Source organism: Argiope bruennichi, chromosome 9, assembly GCF_947563725.1.
Source record: "Argiope bruennichi chromosome 9, qqArgBrue1.1, whole genome shotgun sequence".
Taxonomy (NCBI): domain Eukaryota; kingdom Metazoa; phylum Arthropoda; class Arachnida; order Araneae; family Araneidae; genus Argiope; species Argiope bruennichi.
The window spans coordinates 24,433,863-24,451,953 of NC_079159.1; the positions used below are offsets into that span (position 1 = coordinate 24,433,863).

At 33.2% G+C, this 18,091-nt stretch overlaps 1 protein-coding gene across 3 annotated transcripts in view; it reads right to left on the reverse strand.

Annotated features, from left to right (window-relative positions):
- Positions 1-60: 60 nt before the first annotated feature.
- The window catches only part of LOC129984238 (phospholipase A2 'basic'-like), a 116,279-nt gene continuing 98,248 nt past the window's right edge, over positions 61-18,091 (reverse strand). For all 3 annotated transcript variants that reach the window (XM_056094070.1, XM_056094071.1, XM_056094072.1), the window contains exons 3-5: positions 16,022-16,166; positions 10,404-10,519; positions 61-509 (exon numbers count right to left, since the gene is read on the reverse strand). In XM_056094070.1, the coding sequence (XP_055950045.1) occupies positions 310-509; positions 10,404-10,519; positions 16,022-16,166 (461 nt within the window). In that variant the 3' untranslated portion in view covers positions 61-309. The remainder of the gene's footprint in view (positions 510-10,403; positions 10,520-16,021; positions 16,167-18,091) is intronic.

The window sequence follows — 18,091 nt, forward strand, 5'->3', positions numbered from 1 at the left end:
ATAATAGTACCCTTTTTTCATCAACAAAATTCCATTTATTCAACAAATTTTTTTCACAAATTCAAACATTCTTTGATGTATATACAAAGTGATCTTCTATATACATTTTAGTAATTATAATATAACCAGTCTGTCCATGATCTGGTCTCGTCTTTTATTGCAACAGAAAACATTCTGGACAATTTGTGCGATTAATAACATCTGTTGCACATTAAATTTTTGATACATCGTCAAACTGAATGCTAATTTTGGCATCTTCATTTTCAACACACAATTATTCATTATATTGAATATTTGTGTTGGTAAATCTCAAACAAACTTTATGGATATGAAAGGAGCATCAATTCTCCTTTTGCTCAAGTTCGAAATCACTCTTTGTATGGCATTGTATAGGGGAGGCCTGACCTTTTTCAACCCTGGATTGTAAGAATGCTCATAAGCAGCCACACAGCTTGCGAATTTACCATCACATCTGCAGGAAGCCAGTCCACATGGATAATCTCCTCTATCTGTAAGATAGTGATTACTATGGAGAACATTGGATCAGTAAGAATTTGATACTGGATTAGCAATTTTGGAATATGTTTTGATATTAAAATTTTCTTAACTTTCTCTCAAGTAAAAATAAACTTTGTATTGAGTTTGTGTGCCACACTTTGTATGTATTAATCAGTTGTTTAGGGAAGTTTTATTTTTTAAATTTTTTCTATTTTATCATGTGATTATTTATAGGCAAAATGCTGTGGTGGGCTACTAAATTTGGTTGGTAGTTACATCTTACATTGAAGGTGCGATTAAGAAAGGCTTCTTGTATTTTAGTTAATTTTTAGTTAAAAATGAATCAAAATTTTAATTTGAAAAGTTGAAATTAATCAACATTTTACTCCTCAGTAATTAAAGCACTTTAAAATTCATAAAATTAGCTTTTCAGAGATATCAATTTTATTTTCATATTTTTTTTCCCTCTTAACTTTACTAAATTTTGGAAAATAATTGGGTAGGTAACTACACCTTGCTTTGGAGGTGCGATTAAGTAAGGCTTCTTGATTTTTTTAATTAATACCTAGACAATTTTAATTTGAAAAGTGGAAATTATTGAAAATTTAGTCCTCAATAATTAAGTCACTTTAAAATTCATGAAATTTGCTTTTCAGTGACGCTCATTTTATCTTCATATTTTTCTCCAATTTTAATATCTTTTGAAAAATAGTTTACAGTATATTTTATGTATAATAGAATCTGTCATTGTTTTAGTTACAGCATTTATACCTCACAGCCACTGCAACGATATTAATTTTTTTTTTGTGAGCACGCTAATGTTACTATTTAAGTAAGAAAAAATATATCAACGAATCTGTTGCATCATTGCCACGTGTATTTGTATACAATTTTATTCCGAAGAATCACTGTAATAAAAAAAAAAAAAAAAGCAACGTTCGACATGTACTTACCCACTTCTGTTTTTATGCATTGTGCCTGCATCTGTGGCTATATGCTTTCTATTATTTCTGTTTTTTAATCTAATTGTTGTCTTATTATTGTTTTGAGCTCGTATTTTTATTCCCTTATTACTTCTCTCTCGTCACCATGCAAATACTTTTCCGAGTAAATGGAGTGTAGTGATTATATATTATGTAACTGATGATGATATTAAACTGTAGTTTGAATCTCTTAACACCTCCACCTTTCTGCATAAATCTCACCTATCCACAAAACCTTTCTAAAATAGTATCATGCTACAATGTGGTAAACTATAAGTTCAATTCTCTTAAATTTTTGATTAAAAAACAAGTAATAAAACTGATAAATTCAATTGCCTCCTTAAAATGAGTGAAATATCAAAAATTCCCATGAGCACTTCTACCTGAGCGATGTGAACTGGACTAATCAGGAGCTTTATCAAATTCTTATTTATTGTTCGTTTCAGCATCCCGAGACTACCACTTTTCAACAATTCTACCTAAGGAGCGAGAAACATGAGGACCGGAAATGCTTTAATCCTTATCTTTTGACATTGATTTCCGTCCCAATGGATACTTTTGCCTTCAGTTTTTATTTATTTATTTTTTCTTGTGGTATGAGAAGTGTCTTGTCGTCCTGACTGTATTATTTTATTTTATTTTAAATCAAAACTGCGTATTGACTCCTTATATGATTAGTTCAAATGGTGAAAAACTTTCAGGAGTGGCGCCAAAATATTTTATATATCATTAAATGTGACTGAGATTATCCACAGTTGCTAAATCTCAAAATGTTACCAGAAATTTAATAACAAATTATATATAGTTCAATGTGTGTGTGTGTGTTGGTGCTCTACAGGCCAGACCGTTTGACCTACAGCTACCAAATTTGGTACATGTATACCTCGGAGGTCGATAATGTGCACCTGGGGTCCCTTGTATTGAAATTTTAATTATTAATTAAAAACTAACTTTCCCGCCAAAAAAATCTTCATTTTTCCCACCGCCAAATGAGTAAGGCTTCAGTTTTTTTTCCAACACTAATGAGGCTAGGGTTAACATTTTTTGGCCGATTACTTCAAACGATTCTGTTCATTTTCTTAATGTTTTATGCATTTAAAATTAAACATTATTAATTAGTCGATCTTTCAGATTCATTCTGAAGTACTTTTGAATTAAAATAAAACAGAATAAAGGAAATTAAAAATTTCTAATCTGCATAGCGTTACCCCAACTGGCGTTGAAAATTCACGTATGCGCATTGTGTTCCGATTGTTGATTTAAATTATTTTTAGGTTAGTTGTGTGCTTTTGTAATTAAATTGTATTTATGTTATATATATTTTTTGTATATGCTTATAGTTTTAAGTATATAGTTTTTTAAGTAGTTTATTTTAACCTGTTTTCAACCGATTATTTTAAACGATTCTGTTTATTTTCTTAGTTTTTGATGCATTTAAAATTAAACATTTTTAATTAATCGTTCTGCTCATGATGAATCTGAGAAAATTTTGTTGACAAATTCTTGAGATATTACATAAATTAAGATATATATTCTTTAGTGCCCATAAATTTTAAACGCTCAGTGACTCTGTTTTCAGTAATCATATTATAAAAAAATGCTTTGTTTCAGTAAAAAATATTATTATATTAATTGCAGATTCATCTTTTCCACTTTAATTTAAAGCATAAATTCTACGGGAGCTAACAGAAATTTAGAGAAATACATATTACGTTATGACTAAAGGCCTTTATAATATTATGAGTGAATTATAAGACTATCGAAATTTGAAGTTTTAAAATATTTTGATGAAGAAGTTATTAAAGTAGGAATTGCATAAAATATTTATTTATTAAAGTTTTAACGAACATTAAGATTGGCGAACCGGCTGGTTGCCAAAGGCGGCTAGTAACAAATAAAGAAAAGTAATATAAAAAATTATTATTACTTTGTAAAAAAGTGAAAGTTTTAAGAACAGGAATCTTCCATTTATTCATCAGAATTTAATATTTACCCGCCTTACAGTAAATAAATATTGCTCTAAAGTATTTTGTTGTGAATTTGTATCTTTTTCCGACAATATAATGAATTGTCATCAGTGCTTATGTCTCCTAAGTTCACTTTATTGTTAAATGTAGATATCTTCTTTCATATTTCCACTCACCCCTATTGTTTACATACTGGAAATTTTTAATTGATTCTACATGCTTATGAAACGGTATAAAACCTATGGATGTCTAGTGACAGGTACTAATCTTATCTTTACTTTTTACATAATTAAAATTATTATTAAATAATTTTTTCGTTCGAAATTAAAATGAAATCAATGTAATACATTTTTAAATATTGTTTTTCACAATATACTAAAAATTCTTGGTATGTTTTTTAGATTAATTTCTTAAGCTACAGTCGTATAATAATTCTAACTAGCGGCAATGTTCTCCTCATGATTTGACGTTTATTCGTATTCAACTTCATAAAATTCCCAGGGAACTAGCTGGCCGCCAAAGTCGACTAGTACTTCATATATGAGCAAGTAAAAAAGAATGATATCGAAATGAGGTAATAAAAACTATTAATCATTTATTAAACTTCCCATTGATCATTCATTGATAAAATTATTTGAAATGCTGTAAGCACCGGAACCGTTAAAATATAAAAACTGTACAGCATCAATGTAATTTCAAGATAAATGATATGCTTGACAAATGAAAGATGTTTCGATGAGATAAATATAATTGATTTGCTTTCGAAAAAAAAAAAAAAAAAAAAAACTATGCGCATTGTTACGTATTTTCGTGTGTCCATTTCAAATCATCGATAGGGATATGAAAGTGATAGAAAAGTATGTTTCTACATTAATGAACAGCTCAAACCAGGAAGGAAATTTTGAAGTGAATCATTCATTTAGGTGAAACTAAGCTTTGAAAGTGTTCACAGATCCTTGAAATCGTTTTACCTTTTAAATATGAATAAATTAAAGATTAAATTTTGCAATGATGAATATCGCTAACTAATTTTTTTAACAGATACATATTAATTGTTTAGAAATTTGTCATTTCACTTGTTGATAACAGAAAAAAAAAATGTTCTAGAATTTTAAGTAATAATTAGGAATTAATTTCCTAACCTGTATTTAGCGCAGATTATCGCTTTATATTAAATTGAGTAATAGACTGTTTAATGGAAATTTATCGTAAGGTCTTATCAAACAAGGGCAATAGACATTTTAAAACAAGTAATCAATGATATAACATTATGGATGGTTCCCTAAAGTTCTCTGAAGAGAAAGAGAGAGTTTGTGCAAGATAAAATTCCTCCAGTACAATTAGTGCGTTTTAAAGATACGAGTTGTTGCAGTCTAATCCTAATAGCAGGGGTGAATTTCTCCAATACGATGCGAGAAGCAAGAAATTATTTTAGATCCTACATTACTATTCATTGTCATAAATCCGCAATTTTGATAAAATGATGTGTTAAGTAACATTGTTGTGTTCGTATTATGAGTTACCACAGTGGGCATTTAGTAATCGCATGCTCATGAGGCCCAGCTTTTTTTAGTTTAGTTTAGTTAAGTTATATTAACGTCCCGTTTAAAGCAACACAAGGGCTATTTTGGGACAGATCTCGTAATTTTGAACCGCGGTCAGACGACGAGGACGACACCTGAGCTGGCACACCACACCACACCAGTGGAAGGACGTTTGATCCTGACGGATTTATCGTGCAACAGATCCCCTTACATGGCCGTTCTTCGGTGGAATCGGGTCTCGAACCTGAAACCCTACGGCTCACAAGCTGAGACCTTACCACCAGGCCACCGCGGCCTTCATAATTAGTGCATTTTAAAGATATGAGTTGTTGCAGTCTAATCCTAGAAGGGGTGAATTTCGCCAATACGATCTAGAAGCACGAAATTGTTTTAGATCCTACACTACTGTTCATTGTCACAAATCCGCAATTTTGATATAGTGATGTGTTAAGTGACTTCGCTGTGTTCGTATTATGAGTTACCACAGTGGGCATTTGGTGATCGCAGGCTCATCAGACCCAGGCTTTTTAGTAAAACCAATTAATATCTCTTCACCTAATGTCTGAAACAGAATGCGAGTCACTATCGTTGCAGACACAACCTTGTATCGTGAAACGTTTCGCTCAACAGAAGATCTATCGAAACTTTTGGCTGAACGATCCATACGAGAAATGACTTTTTCCACAAATTTCTTCTTTTTCATAGAAGACAGTGGTATAAAAATGTGGAAAGCCTAGAGAAAATGGATACCTCATGTGCCATTCTTAAGATGCGTGAAGAAGTTAAATTATTTATGTGTGTTTCTCACTCTTTATAGCTAAATATGACGAAGGAAGAAAAATTAATACTTCGTTACATATTTTAGGTGCTATTGCTTTTAACGATAAGTTGGTCAACGTGTTATACGAGCGCTTCCATTTTGCATCTAAAAGTTAGTGAAATGCGATTTAGATTACTAAATTATTGTTGTTTGTCTTTGCGGAAATGGTGTGCTATGATTATGTATTAGATATGCTATGGAATTTTGAAATTCCTTGCAATTTTTCTACTTGTCCTGCTGGTGAGATTGGGTTTGCCGATTTGAGGGGAGTGACGCGGAGTTCATGAACTCGAGGTTCTTAACCTCCGGACATAACAAGTGAATAGAGTAATGGCATGGCAATGAGATTACTTAGTAAGAAGTTATTCTTAAACAATTAAAGGTTATTACTTAGGAGAATAACTTAATATTAAAACATCAGAAATAAAAAAGAAGACAGATTTTACATAAATGGTTTTCGGCAATTCTGTCCCGAATTTAGTTGGTGCGGTAAAGCTATGATGATGACTTAGGCATGAAGAAGATGAAGATGTTTCCTGGCGGCTTTCTAATAGTGTAGGCTATTCTATTCTTTACATTTCTTTTATTGCAATGTTATCATTTTTGCCAATTTTTTCAAAATCTTTTTGATAGGTTCTTGTGAAAATTCGTTGAGAGCAGATGATGACTTCGGGCTCATGATTGTTTCGACATAGTGTGCCCATGGAGAAAGGGGAAGGGTTACACCTCTCCAAGGAGACTAAGTCTGGAGAAATGGTTTGCCTGCGTAGATGGATGGAGAATATATTAGCAATGGGTCACAACAAATCCTGTTGATACGGCTTCGTTCAACGGCACTGGGTTATTCGGCTATGCATAAGTGGCTTGTTGGTGAGAGTATTGATAATTTCAATGTTATGTTTTTTTGGATTGTAAAGAGATTTTTTCCGCTATTATGAAGTGATTGTTTATTACTTCTGAGCAAATACCAACGTCTTGAAATTAATTGTAAGTGCGGAAACATTAACCATTGATTTGAAATTTATTACTTGTTTGCATCGTCATCTTGAACCTCAGGTAGAAAGATACCCATCTGACAGCTCATCTAATGTTGTCACATCTGAATGTGCCTACAACCTTCCGATCTCAATTGGAGTGATTATTTATCTGTTATGTTGTTGTTTCTTATGGCACTTGCCACAAACAAGCCCGCTGTTACGAAGACAGCGATTTTAAGCCGGAGGGGGAGCGTCTCTTGTTTTAATAGTAGCGCCAACTAGGGCCAAGAGTACGACTTTGCTACTCACGCATCACTCATTCGCTTGCACAACCCCTTTTTACAGGAGGGCACATTCACCGTCTCACAGACAGAACAACGGAAGAACAACCATGCCCCAACCGGGACGCCCAGATCACGGGGAAGACGCGCTACCCCTATGCCAGGACGCCAGCTTACCTGTTATGCTTTAGTGTAGTCTCGTTTTCGAATCTTAATTCTGAAATAGCTCAGCCTCAACATCCGATAGTTTTTGCGTCTTCTATATCTAAATGATGGTACTGCTGACTTTTTCTTGAGATACGAACTTATTGTTTCCTAGACATCTTGAGACTGCTCTGTAATTCGAGCTTTTCTTGATTTGCCGATTAGAACCGAGTAGATTTCGAATCCTCATAGGTCATGGAGCGATCTTTTCTGAGTTTGCTTTGGAAACTCTTTTATTCGAATTATTTTAGTCTTAAAGTGATAAGTGTTTGTATTTAATTTTGAAAATTAAGTGTAAATTATCATGTGTTTTTCTCTGAATATTGTGTAACGCATTTAGATATATTTTCGAGTTTTATTATCTACTAGTATTTGGATATTTCTTATTGACTGCTAATATGTATACAGAAATGGATACAGCGGATTTAACAAATGAATATCTTCTCGTGAGGAAAAGTGTTTAACAAATTATAAGATACAATTTATCGATTTAGATCATTTTTATCTGAATATAATACATATATAAGCATAAAACTTTTAATGATACTAATAGAATCAAATCTGAATGCCATACAGTCGGCTTTATAGAATCAATTGTAATTCAAAAATGTATGATCACAAGATTATTGCCAAGAATTGCCGGTTTCAAATCCCAGGTGTTTGCAGACGATATTCTCATTCTTAACACAGCACTCACGGGACCTTAAAGGAGAATTGCTTACCTTGTAGTAAGATCATCTGAAAATGATACAGCCGCAGATTTGATTTCTCATATTGTTGAGGAAATTAAAAATTTAATTCAAGACTTTTGCTCAGGCAACTGCTATGATCAGTCTTTAGGGACATTTCTCTGCCTTAAAATATTAATATGGCAGTGTAGCGATCCAATAGGAAAAGTACGTTTGAGAAAATAGAAAGAATTACCACTGAAATAAACCTTTTATTTATAGAAACGCTTTATTGGTAACACTCGCCATCTACCTATAAATCTCCTTAAGGATTTATCAAAAAAAAAATTTGAACAAAATCTTGAGACTCCAAGAGTACCTAAATATTTAGAGTGTTAAAAATTTGGACTTACAAAACAAGTTAATCTAACAAATTAAAAAATTTTGAATTTGATTGAAGAGTACTTAGAAAAGGATTTAGAAATTTATATGAATGAAGCTTAAGTTTTGAAATCGCTCAAGTTAACACATCAAAGTTTAATAGTTCAATGCTGATGGTAACGCTAGATGTTTATTTTAGATCTGTACAAGATCCAAACTTTTCTCAAGCCGAGGTCCAACTGGAAAAGATGAGTTTCCGCGAAGCAACAAAAAAAAATTAAAAAAAAAAAAAAAAAAATAGGGAAATACCATAGAGAATCATAGGCCACCAGAGGACAAAATCGAGAATTGGCAGGCGGCTTATTTATTTAGACTCTACGGAAACGCCAAACTATAGAATTACATGGAAAATTAAAAAAATAAGAGGAAAAAACGGGATATAAAGTAAAAATATAAATATGCGATAGTGAGGAAAACAAAATGATGTCCATAGTTATTGCTGGCTGATTATTGTCCAGTTCTTTAGTCAATAGCTTATCATCTGTCAGGCTGTCAGAGCTCTTGACAGTTTGGAATTTTATATTTTCACTTCCATTTCCACTCAGTCAGAAGGTCATTGTTTAATATTCCAAAGCTCTTTCCGTTCGATAATATATGGAATCGCACTTACTTCTTCCCCACAAGAACACTTACCATCTGATGAGCCTTAAAAGCAGTATGGCCAATAAGAGGTTCTCGGTATATATATATATATATATACATATATGTAATGATATTTTAAACTCTTAATTTAAACCAAATTAATTTCCAAAGCTTTATCTTAATTAGCCTATAGTCATTTCATACTCTTATTTCCTGATACAATTCCACTTCCTGTTTAATTAATTCAACTGAAGCTGTGTAAAAATTACTGCGCAATCACTTCTACGTATCGAGTGAAAGTGATCCTTCCGTTGCCCTTCTCAAAGGTCAACACGTGTATTGAATTGGCGCGTGGCCGGAAATCCCATGTTATATAAGACTAGTGATCATTTGTTTCGCTCCTTCTTTACTTCTTACTTACGCTGTGGCGGACGTGCCTTGTCCGCGTCTCTGTTTGTAAATAATTATGCTTTACCGGAATGAATATTAAAATTAATTTAAAAATATAAAAAGCGTCTTCTATGTCTTCAAATCTGCATTCTGCTTCAACCAACATAATCATTACATGATATATATGTGTGTGTAACATTTTAAAATCTAATTTAAATCTTAATTATTTCCTAATTTTTATCTTAAACTAGCCCATTTTAACTTCATTCTAAAATGTTCTTTTATTTCGTGATTCAATTTCCACCTTCTTTAATTAATGACAATACGCGCTTAGCAAAATTGCTGCTGTTCCTACACCAGGAACGAAGAGATAAAAATCCTTAACACTTACACAGGCTTTTCAAAGATACCTCCCTTTCCTACGTCCACCCATGTCAAAGAAATCCCTATCAAAATCTCATAGTAAAATCAACAAAGGGAAAAATGTTTGTTACTTTGCTCTTAAATCGTGATGTAGACTGACGTATCTCTTATCCCTTTTTCTCTGCACATAATACGATTACCGGGATGAAATAAATCAAAGTTAAAATTTTAAGTTTCATCTTTCGGCCATATATCTGCAAAATTTTATATATTTAAAAAACGAAATTAGTTTATAGTTTTTTTTTTCTTTTAAATTGAACTCCTCGTTTAATTCTATTTTTCAGCCGAATCCGTAGCAATTAATTTTGCGTCGGGTTGGAGGTTGGCGCACGATGTCTAAGTGATTCGAAAAGAAAAGTTTTAATGTTAATATAACTTTATAATTTATTTTCTTTTTGCGGATCAGTGGTATTTAATGATTCTCAATAAATGCTGTTTAATGCTTTGTTCCTCCATCCATTTCCGTTAATCACTATAAAGGGCCAGCAGAAGCAGAGATTAGCAGAAATTAGATATGATACGAAAAAAGATGCTTTTTAACAAAAGCCCATTCTTTCAAATATAGCAACCCATAATCATTATGAACATAATGATTGCGGGTTGCGTAGCAAGTTCAAACACTTACTGCAGTGTATTTTACCAGCGTAAGATTTCCACCGATAGGTAGCTAGATGTGGCTTTTCATTCCAACACACAGAATCGGAGGCATTTTCGTAGCACAAATCGTGCATTTTGCAGCACCTGGAAACATATTTAAACTTTATGAATTAGCTCTAAAAGAAACTTGAACAGTTAATAACTTTATAAGATAGGAATGCATGAAAACAATTCAAAATTTACATAGGGAGATTCAAAATTCAACACTCTAACTGTTAAACTAGAAGATACTATTAGCCAGCATTGTTTTTAAATTACGTCAGATTTGTCTTGAGTTTTGTAGTGAATAGCATATAAGCCAGTTAACAGCCTTGCTACCCGAGCAATTGTTTTGGTATCATGGTCATGTTACTGGACTGCAAACCACAAGGTCCCAGGTTCTACCCTCACTTATCTCATATCACTAAATTGGGGACCTCGGACGATGAACCTTCAACTTTCGTACAGCTGTTGTGGCGCCATCTACCCGCAACCAAAGTCGTCAGACTCACTTGACGCAGCAACCATTCACTCACACATGCTCGCCATAACGCTTGGCGTTACTCAACTGGGTACAGGCCCATTAGACAACAGCCTTAATATATCACCACTCAACAGCCATATCGTTCGTCTCACCTCCGACTATCTGGAGGGAGAGTCTATGGTGAATAGCATATAAGCCAGTTACAGCCCTGCTACCCGAGCAATTGTTTTGGTATCATGGTCATGGTACTGGACTGTAAACCACAAGGTCCCAGATTCTATCCCCGCGCATCACATATCGCTCAAGTTTCTTTTTTTACAATCGGGTAGCATCAAAGCAATTGTTTACAAGATGGCTGACAACCGATTTCATAACACAAATCTTCTCTATCGCTATGAGTGACTGCCAGATGTTGGATATTTTCGAAAGAGTTTGATAAATCACGAGACGCCCCTGTGAAGAGGCCATAACTGTAAAATGTAAGATTTTTTGGGCGTTTGTTGGGAAACCCGGTACATACAGTCACTAAATAAGGAGTTCCATCGTCATTGCTTTGTTATTTCGGAATCTTCATGCAACCTCTAGCTCAGGCTTTCTGAAACTTTCATTAGAACATGTATTACTAATGTACACGTACTAAATTCTACTTTCATTAGTACATGTACTATTAATATAATGCAGTACCTATTATACATTGCATCCACAGCAGTAATGTTAGAAAATCGCAATGGTACATTATAATTTTCTGACACATTTTTTACATAAAATATTTAAGTGAAATTTTCAAAATGAATGTGAAATGGCACAATTTTCAAATTTTGTTTTATGACATGCAGGTTTTGGAATAAACATGCATTTTTGTTACACACGGTAATGCATATATTTTAGGTTTTTTTTATTTATATTATAACAATATTTTAAAACGCTTAATTTTTAAATATAAAGCATAGCATAGCATAGCATAAGATAACATATTACACAATACAATACAACATGTCATAAAAAAGTATCCAGTATAGTAAACTTCGTCATTGAGAACGCTCTATTCAGGAACGTACAATTTTGAATTCTAATAATTAATACACATGAGCGTATATGTAGAATTCCGTTGACACAACAATTGAAAAAAAAAGGTACGTAGGCTTCCTCCTTAAAATGATTTTATAGATTTTCCTTTTACCTCATATTTTTAATTAAATCCTTTTATTTTTTCTAGTCTTCCGTTCCATGCCTTTATTACCATCATATTATATACAGGGTATTGTAACATTACCCGTTTCTCTGTACTGATAAGACATTGTGTTGTACTGATTCATTGTGTCGTCTCTGCTACTTACTAAACTCCTCGAGATAGCCAGATGGTGGATCTTTTGACCTGAGTGGTCTCGCATCTGTACATTAGCGACTACAATGAAAGACTACATATGGAATTCCTCGTCCCAGATAGTACCTTCAAAGAGAAAGGGGTGTCCAAACATCTGGATGCTAGATGTTTCTCTTTGTGAAAGGACCTTCCCACGACCCACTGGAGCCACTGAGAGAGCATATGGCTGAACCCCGATTGGCCGAAGGAGAGCTCAAATGACCAATGTAAATTAAGAGGCGGAGATTGTCGCCGAAATAAAGTGCGGAGAATTTTTAATAGGAGAGAGAAGAAACGAATTGCAGGAACTGTTGGACTATGCCCACGAGTTCGGAGTCTGAGAACCTACTCCTGGAATGGTCGTGTTGACGAGATGAAGAACTGGGTTTCAAGAAAAACCTTCGATTTTGACTGTAGTATCTCCTACTACAGGTGTAAATAACTATTTATTTAACCAAGATTAGAACAAGTTGTTCTTTGTATATATAGGGCTGTAAAATAAAGAATTGTCTGGAAATTCTGCTGTCTTTGATCAGTCTAGATCAAGACATTACAGAATGCCTCAAAAAGTGTAATAAGCATTTATCTCCCTAAATGCCTATTACAACTAAATACAAACTTCCTAAATTTCAAGAAATAAACTCTGCGAAAACACTTAGACTTATGTAAAGATAATAAAAATAATTTTTATGCAACCGTGACAGTGCAAAAGTGTCAATGAATAAAATATTTCTATTATATTTATTTATGCCCATACAAAATTTTACGCTTCTGTCTACACAATTTGAAAAGATGTATTTTTAAATTTACAGGAGATTATCACAAAATTTATGCAAATATTTATTTTAGAAATGCAAATTTATTTAACGATGTAAATATTTGTCTAGTAATACGTGACACAAAATGACATAAAATGAAAAATGACATGAAAAAAATTCGCCAATCCTGTATACTTTAGTACATTTTGATTGACTGATAGTTGCAACTTAGACTTTATAAAGAAGGGAATCGAAAATTGAGAAATTTATTTAATTTGCCTTTTAATAATTAACATATTTTGCAAATAGAAGCATTCAATTTTGTGTAATTCTAGAGCAGAAGTTTTAGAATTTTAGATATGAGTGTTAGAGAAACATTTCACTAATTAATATTTCTCAACTATGATGGCCCTATGAAAATTTAATTTTTCTAACTTTTTATTTTCAATCTCTTAGTCAAAGTGCTTGTATCCTTTTGCCAATTTAATTTAATAAAAATCTTTATAGCTCGACGTATACGTCTAAATGCCATCTCTACAGAGATAAATGATTGTTTCACTTTTTTAAGACATTCTGTATATGCCAGATTTCAAACAAGTTCAAGCTTCAAGAGCATGTGGGAATGGTCTCCCAGAAACTTTCCTGCATGCTCTCCAATAAATGTTTTATCCCTTATCCTCCGCATAAATTTGGGGACTCGGGTGGGGACACCGAGATGAAAATGCATCGATAACAACAATAAAACAGTACAATTAAACGATTTTGTTGCTTCCTGCTTGCATGTAGGTTTAACCCTAGAATACCTTGTATGGCATTGGTGAACAATAGTTACGAAATATAGATCCCTGGCATGAATCTGATATTTTTATTGAATCTATCTTATGAATATGTAGTTTAGATCCTTATATCCGACCGATTGAGAACAACATTTAATACGGTGCTACAAATGTAAACACAAGACCACATTCAGAATTTCATTGATTTAACCCTTTAAAGGGCCATTTTTTTCTAGTCATATTATGTTAAAATATTTTTAGGCTTGAAATTAGAATAAGAAAAGGGATTCATTTAGCTTATTAGATAAATTTAATTTGATTCATTAATTCATTTGGTTCATTAATAATTAAGTAACAAATCAAGACACAACATTTTGTGTAAAATAAAGAACTAAAGCATCTAAGTTTATGTCTTTCTAAAAAAATTTGTCGGAACTTATGCCAACCTACGTAAATTCACACAAAGATTGATAAATTTGGTGGGAAGCATACTTCTCACGGCCCTAGAAAGGGTTAAGTCATTGCATTTGTGCGTTTATGTGCATGCGAAAGTACAGATCGATTGTCAATCAATCATGCACCGATTTGGTTCAAAGTTTGTGAAAAATCTACATTTTAGATGCTAAACTTATACACTAAGTTTCATCTTTCTAATATATGTTTTGCAGCTACTGAGTTCGTAGATATCGAGCCAGGCAGGGAACCATTGAAGGAATTTCGTTCAAAATTTCACAGAAATCTACGAATTTGAAGTCCTTATACCAGATACTTCTAGCTTAAAGCGTTTTTTTGTTCACAGACAGAACTGACACAAAAAAAAAAATGTGATTTTCGAACTCAGATACGTCTGAAACATGGAAATTCGTCAAAATTTCGAGTTCGAGTTTTTTGACGATTATGATATCTTCTCTAGACTTCCTGTATGAAAAATTAAAAACTGGAATTCGTATGGCAGATGTGGGTAATCCTGCCAAGTTGGCGTCATAATTTGTTATTTATGCCAACCCACCAATATAGAGTAAAGAAACGTGTCAGACAATGTCGAAAGCAATTCTGTAGAAAGTACTATCCTGAGGTGAGCTTGTTATTATTAATGAACAAATTTTTGTCAATGTGCAAAGGAGATTAGATTGATTTTTTCGATCAAAATTGATTTTTCAACATCAATTTTTTATATAAGAATAATGCATTTGTTTACAGAATTAACTTAAAGGGTGAAAAATAAACATGCCAGCAGTGAGATTCGAGCCACAGAGACATTTAGACAGAGCTTGTAAACTTTCGGCCACTCGCTATGAGGATAAAATGAAACACACAAGCAAACCAGCCTGAATTCCTATTTTCGAATATGGAGCAAAGATAAAGTGTTGCAACCATTAAAAAAAAAAAAAAAACTCGAACTCGAGATTTTGAAGACTCTGCACGTTTCAGACCCCCTGAGTTCGAAAACCGCGTTTTTGGAATTATGCTTATCTATCTGTGGGCATAATAATCCAAAATGCTTTCAGCTAGACGGATAAAATGTTGAATTGACTTCAAATTTGCCGATTTCTGTAAAATTATGAACGAAATCTAATAACAGAAAGTGTGTCAGTTTGAGAGCAAGAGAATACGATGGAGTTAATGGGATAAAATTTTGTATACAGATTTATGCAAATTTTGAACCAAAATTTTCAAATTTTACCTTTTGTAGATCTACTTTTGCATGCGTGTAATAATGATAACTCATAAATGCAATGATTTAAATTCATTGAATTTGGTATGCGATGTATTTATACTAAAATTCTATTCTGTATCCAATTCTGATTTCAAATCAGTTAAGACAAAGCGTCCAAAATGCATATTCACTTTTCTTTATTACTTTACGGAAGACAAAACTGTTATTTGTGACTCCGGAAGTAAAAATCTGCGTACTTCATGGCATTTGCAGCTTTGTCCTAGGTCAACAATTTAATGCGGCGAGGGACTTAACGTCTTTATTAAAAAATAAGGCAAAAATTCTCAGGATGACAATAAATTAAATTCGATTTTCTCAGGAAATGCCTACCAAATGCAACACAAATGACACTTTTTGAAATCCTAATCATGTTCTACAAGATGATGATGAAAATGAATCGGATCGACTAGCAGATATCTACAGATGTCCGTTATGAGATTTCTTCTAAAGGAAACTATTGGATCTAGGCGCATGAAATCTAGGAAATGGAGAAATCAGACAGAACTTACCTGTCAATGCTGTCTAAAGGGTAACCACTACCTCCAAGGCCACACCAGTTTCCATAATTTAAAAAATCTAGCGGGCTCCGACTTGTGGTAACTGAAAGCATGTTGCTCAGGTCCAATACTGTGGCATTCAATCCAGAAATGAAAGCTAATGAGATAAAAAAAAATCATTAGTATTACCTTGTTATTGATTTCAATATTTTTAATTTATTATTGTTTTCAAACAGAAAAATTTCATTATCCGAAATTTTGATTTAACTGCCTTCGGTTAAGAATTAATTAAAAATTATAAATTGGAAAATGTGCTCTAAAGTTATAAAGCGAATCTAACTATTCTAATCTATTTGTTAGATTCGCTGCTTCCTGAAGGGATGTTTATTTTCTGTTTGTAGTATGTCAAACCCAGACTATACACATCACCTAGGTGACAGTACTTTTATAGTAGGCCGGAATCCCTAAACAAGCCTGGTTGGTAGAGCGTTGGATTCGCGTCCCTTAGGTTGCGAGTTCAAACCCCGCCGGCCGAAGATTCCCCGTGTGCTTGGTGGCTGACGCGCGTATAAATCTGTCGTGGTCACAAAGTCCTCCATGTCGAGAGTAATACCACTGGGGGTATTGGATCAGGGTGATCGTTCTCTGATTCAGGTCTAAATTACGATCTGTGGATGAGTGAATGAAATACGTGAATGAAGTCCACCCCGTAAAAAGGGTCGTGACGAGTATGTAGCTAAGTCGTTCTCTTGGCCCTAGATGGCGCTACTATAAAAACAAGGAGACGCTTCCCCACCGGCTTAAAATGGCTGTCTTCGTAACAGCGGCTATTTCATCTATGGCAAGTGATTTAAGAAACAACGCAACACTACTTTTGTAGTTCGATTAGATCTCTGTGGTAGTGAAAATCATTGATACGTCTATTATTAATTTAGGCTACAGTAAATTTTTGTATATGAGGGTTGATTAAGTGGAAAATTTTATGAATGAACGGGTGTTGTTGAACAGTGTGAAATTAAAGACGATAAAAGAATGATACATATATTTTCATAAGTACCCAAATGTAGTAAATGTTTTAAAATGTTTCATAAGAATGTACCAATTGCTTTTAAAGCTGATTTGAAATACACTGACGGACAAGAAGAAATCTCAGGTTGGATGTGGCATTTTTCATCAGCAGCTAAAAAACTCCAATTTGCAGGAAAACAACATACAATCCCTAACTGATTTAAAACAAAAATCCTAACTATTTATGCCTTTATAGATTCATTTGTATACTCTTTTTTTTTCTTTTTTTCGTAATAAGATAGTTTCATCTAATTATAGTGAAGTAGTGTTGGGTGACAGCTCAGGAGTCGTCCTCGTCATCTGACCACAGTACCAAATAACGAAGTCCGTCCCAAAATAGCCCTAGTGTTACTCTGAAACAGGACGTTAATATAACTCAACTCAACTGATTATATTATTCATATAATTAATTTATATGATTTTCTGTCTCAAAATACAATAAGAACCAGATACACTAAATTATTTTTAAATTCAGGTACATTTTTACTATATGGCGAAAGCTATAATAGGCAAAATGTGTAACTGCCAACTGTTCCACGTGTTTTTGCTTTTCAATCAATAGTAATGCCTTATTTTGAGCTTGCATGCTTTACACCATTATTTTTTTCTACTAACTTCTTTATTTGATATATATATTAGGTCTTTGAGTTTGCAAAGTATATTTTAAGCCTCATGACCAGATGGCTGTCTCTGGTTGTTTCGGAGTTAGTTGTTATGCATTCATTCTGCGACCATTATTCTGAAACGGCTTCTTTTCACCGATACTTTTTTTTTCCCCCCTTCTGTTTTCAATTCCGGGCACATTGGGGTGCACTTGTAACGATCTTTTTGCCTCCTCTAGCATGGTCATGTACTGTCATTTTGTTCTAATTCTTATTTCAAGTAAATAGAGCATTTCACAAATTTTTTGCAAATAGAATATTTAGTTCTTAAATTTGTTGTTTTATGTGAATTGAAACAAACACCGAAGTAATAAATGCTTAAAAATTTATCTGGAAATATTTATCTTCCAGA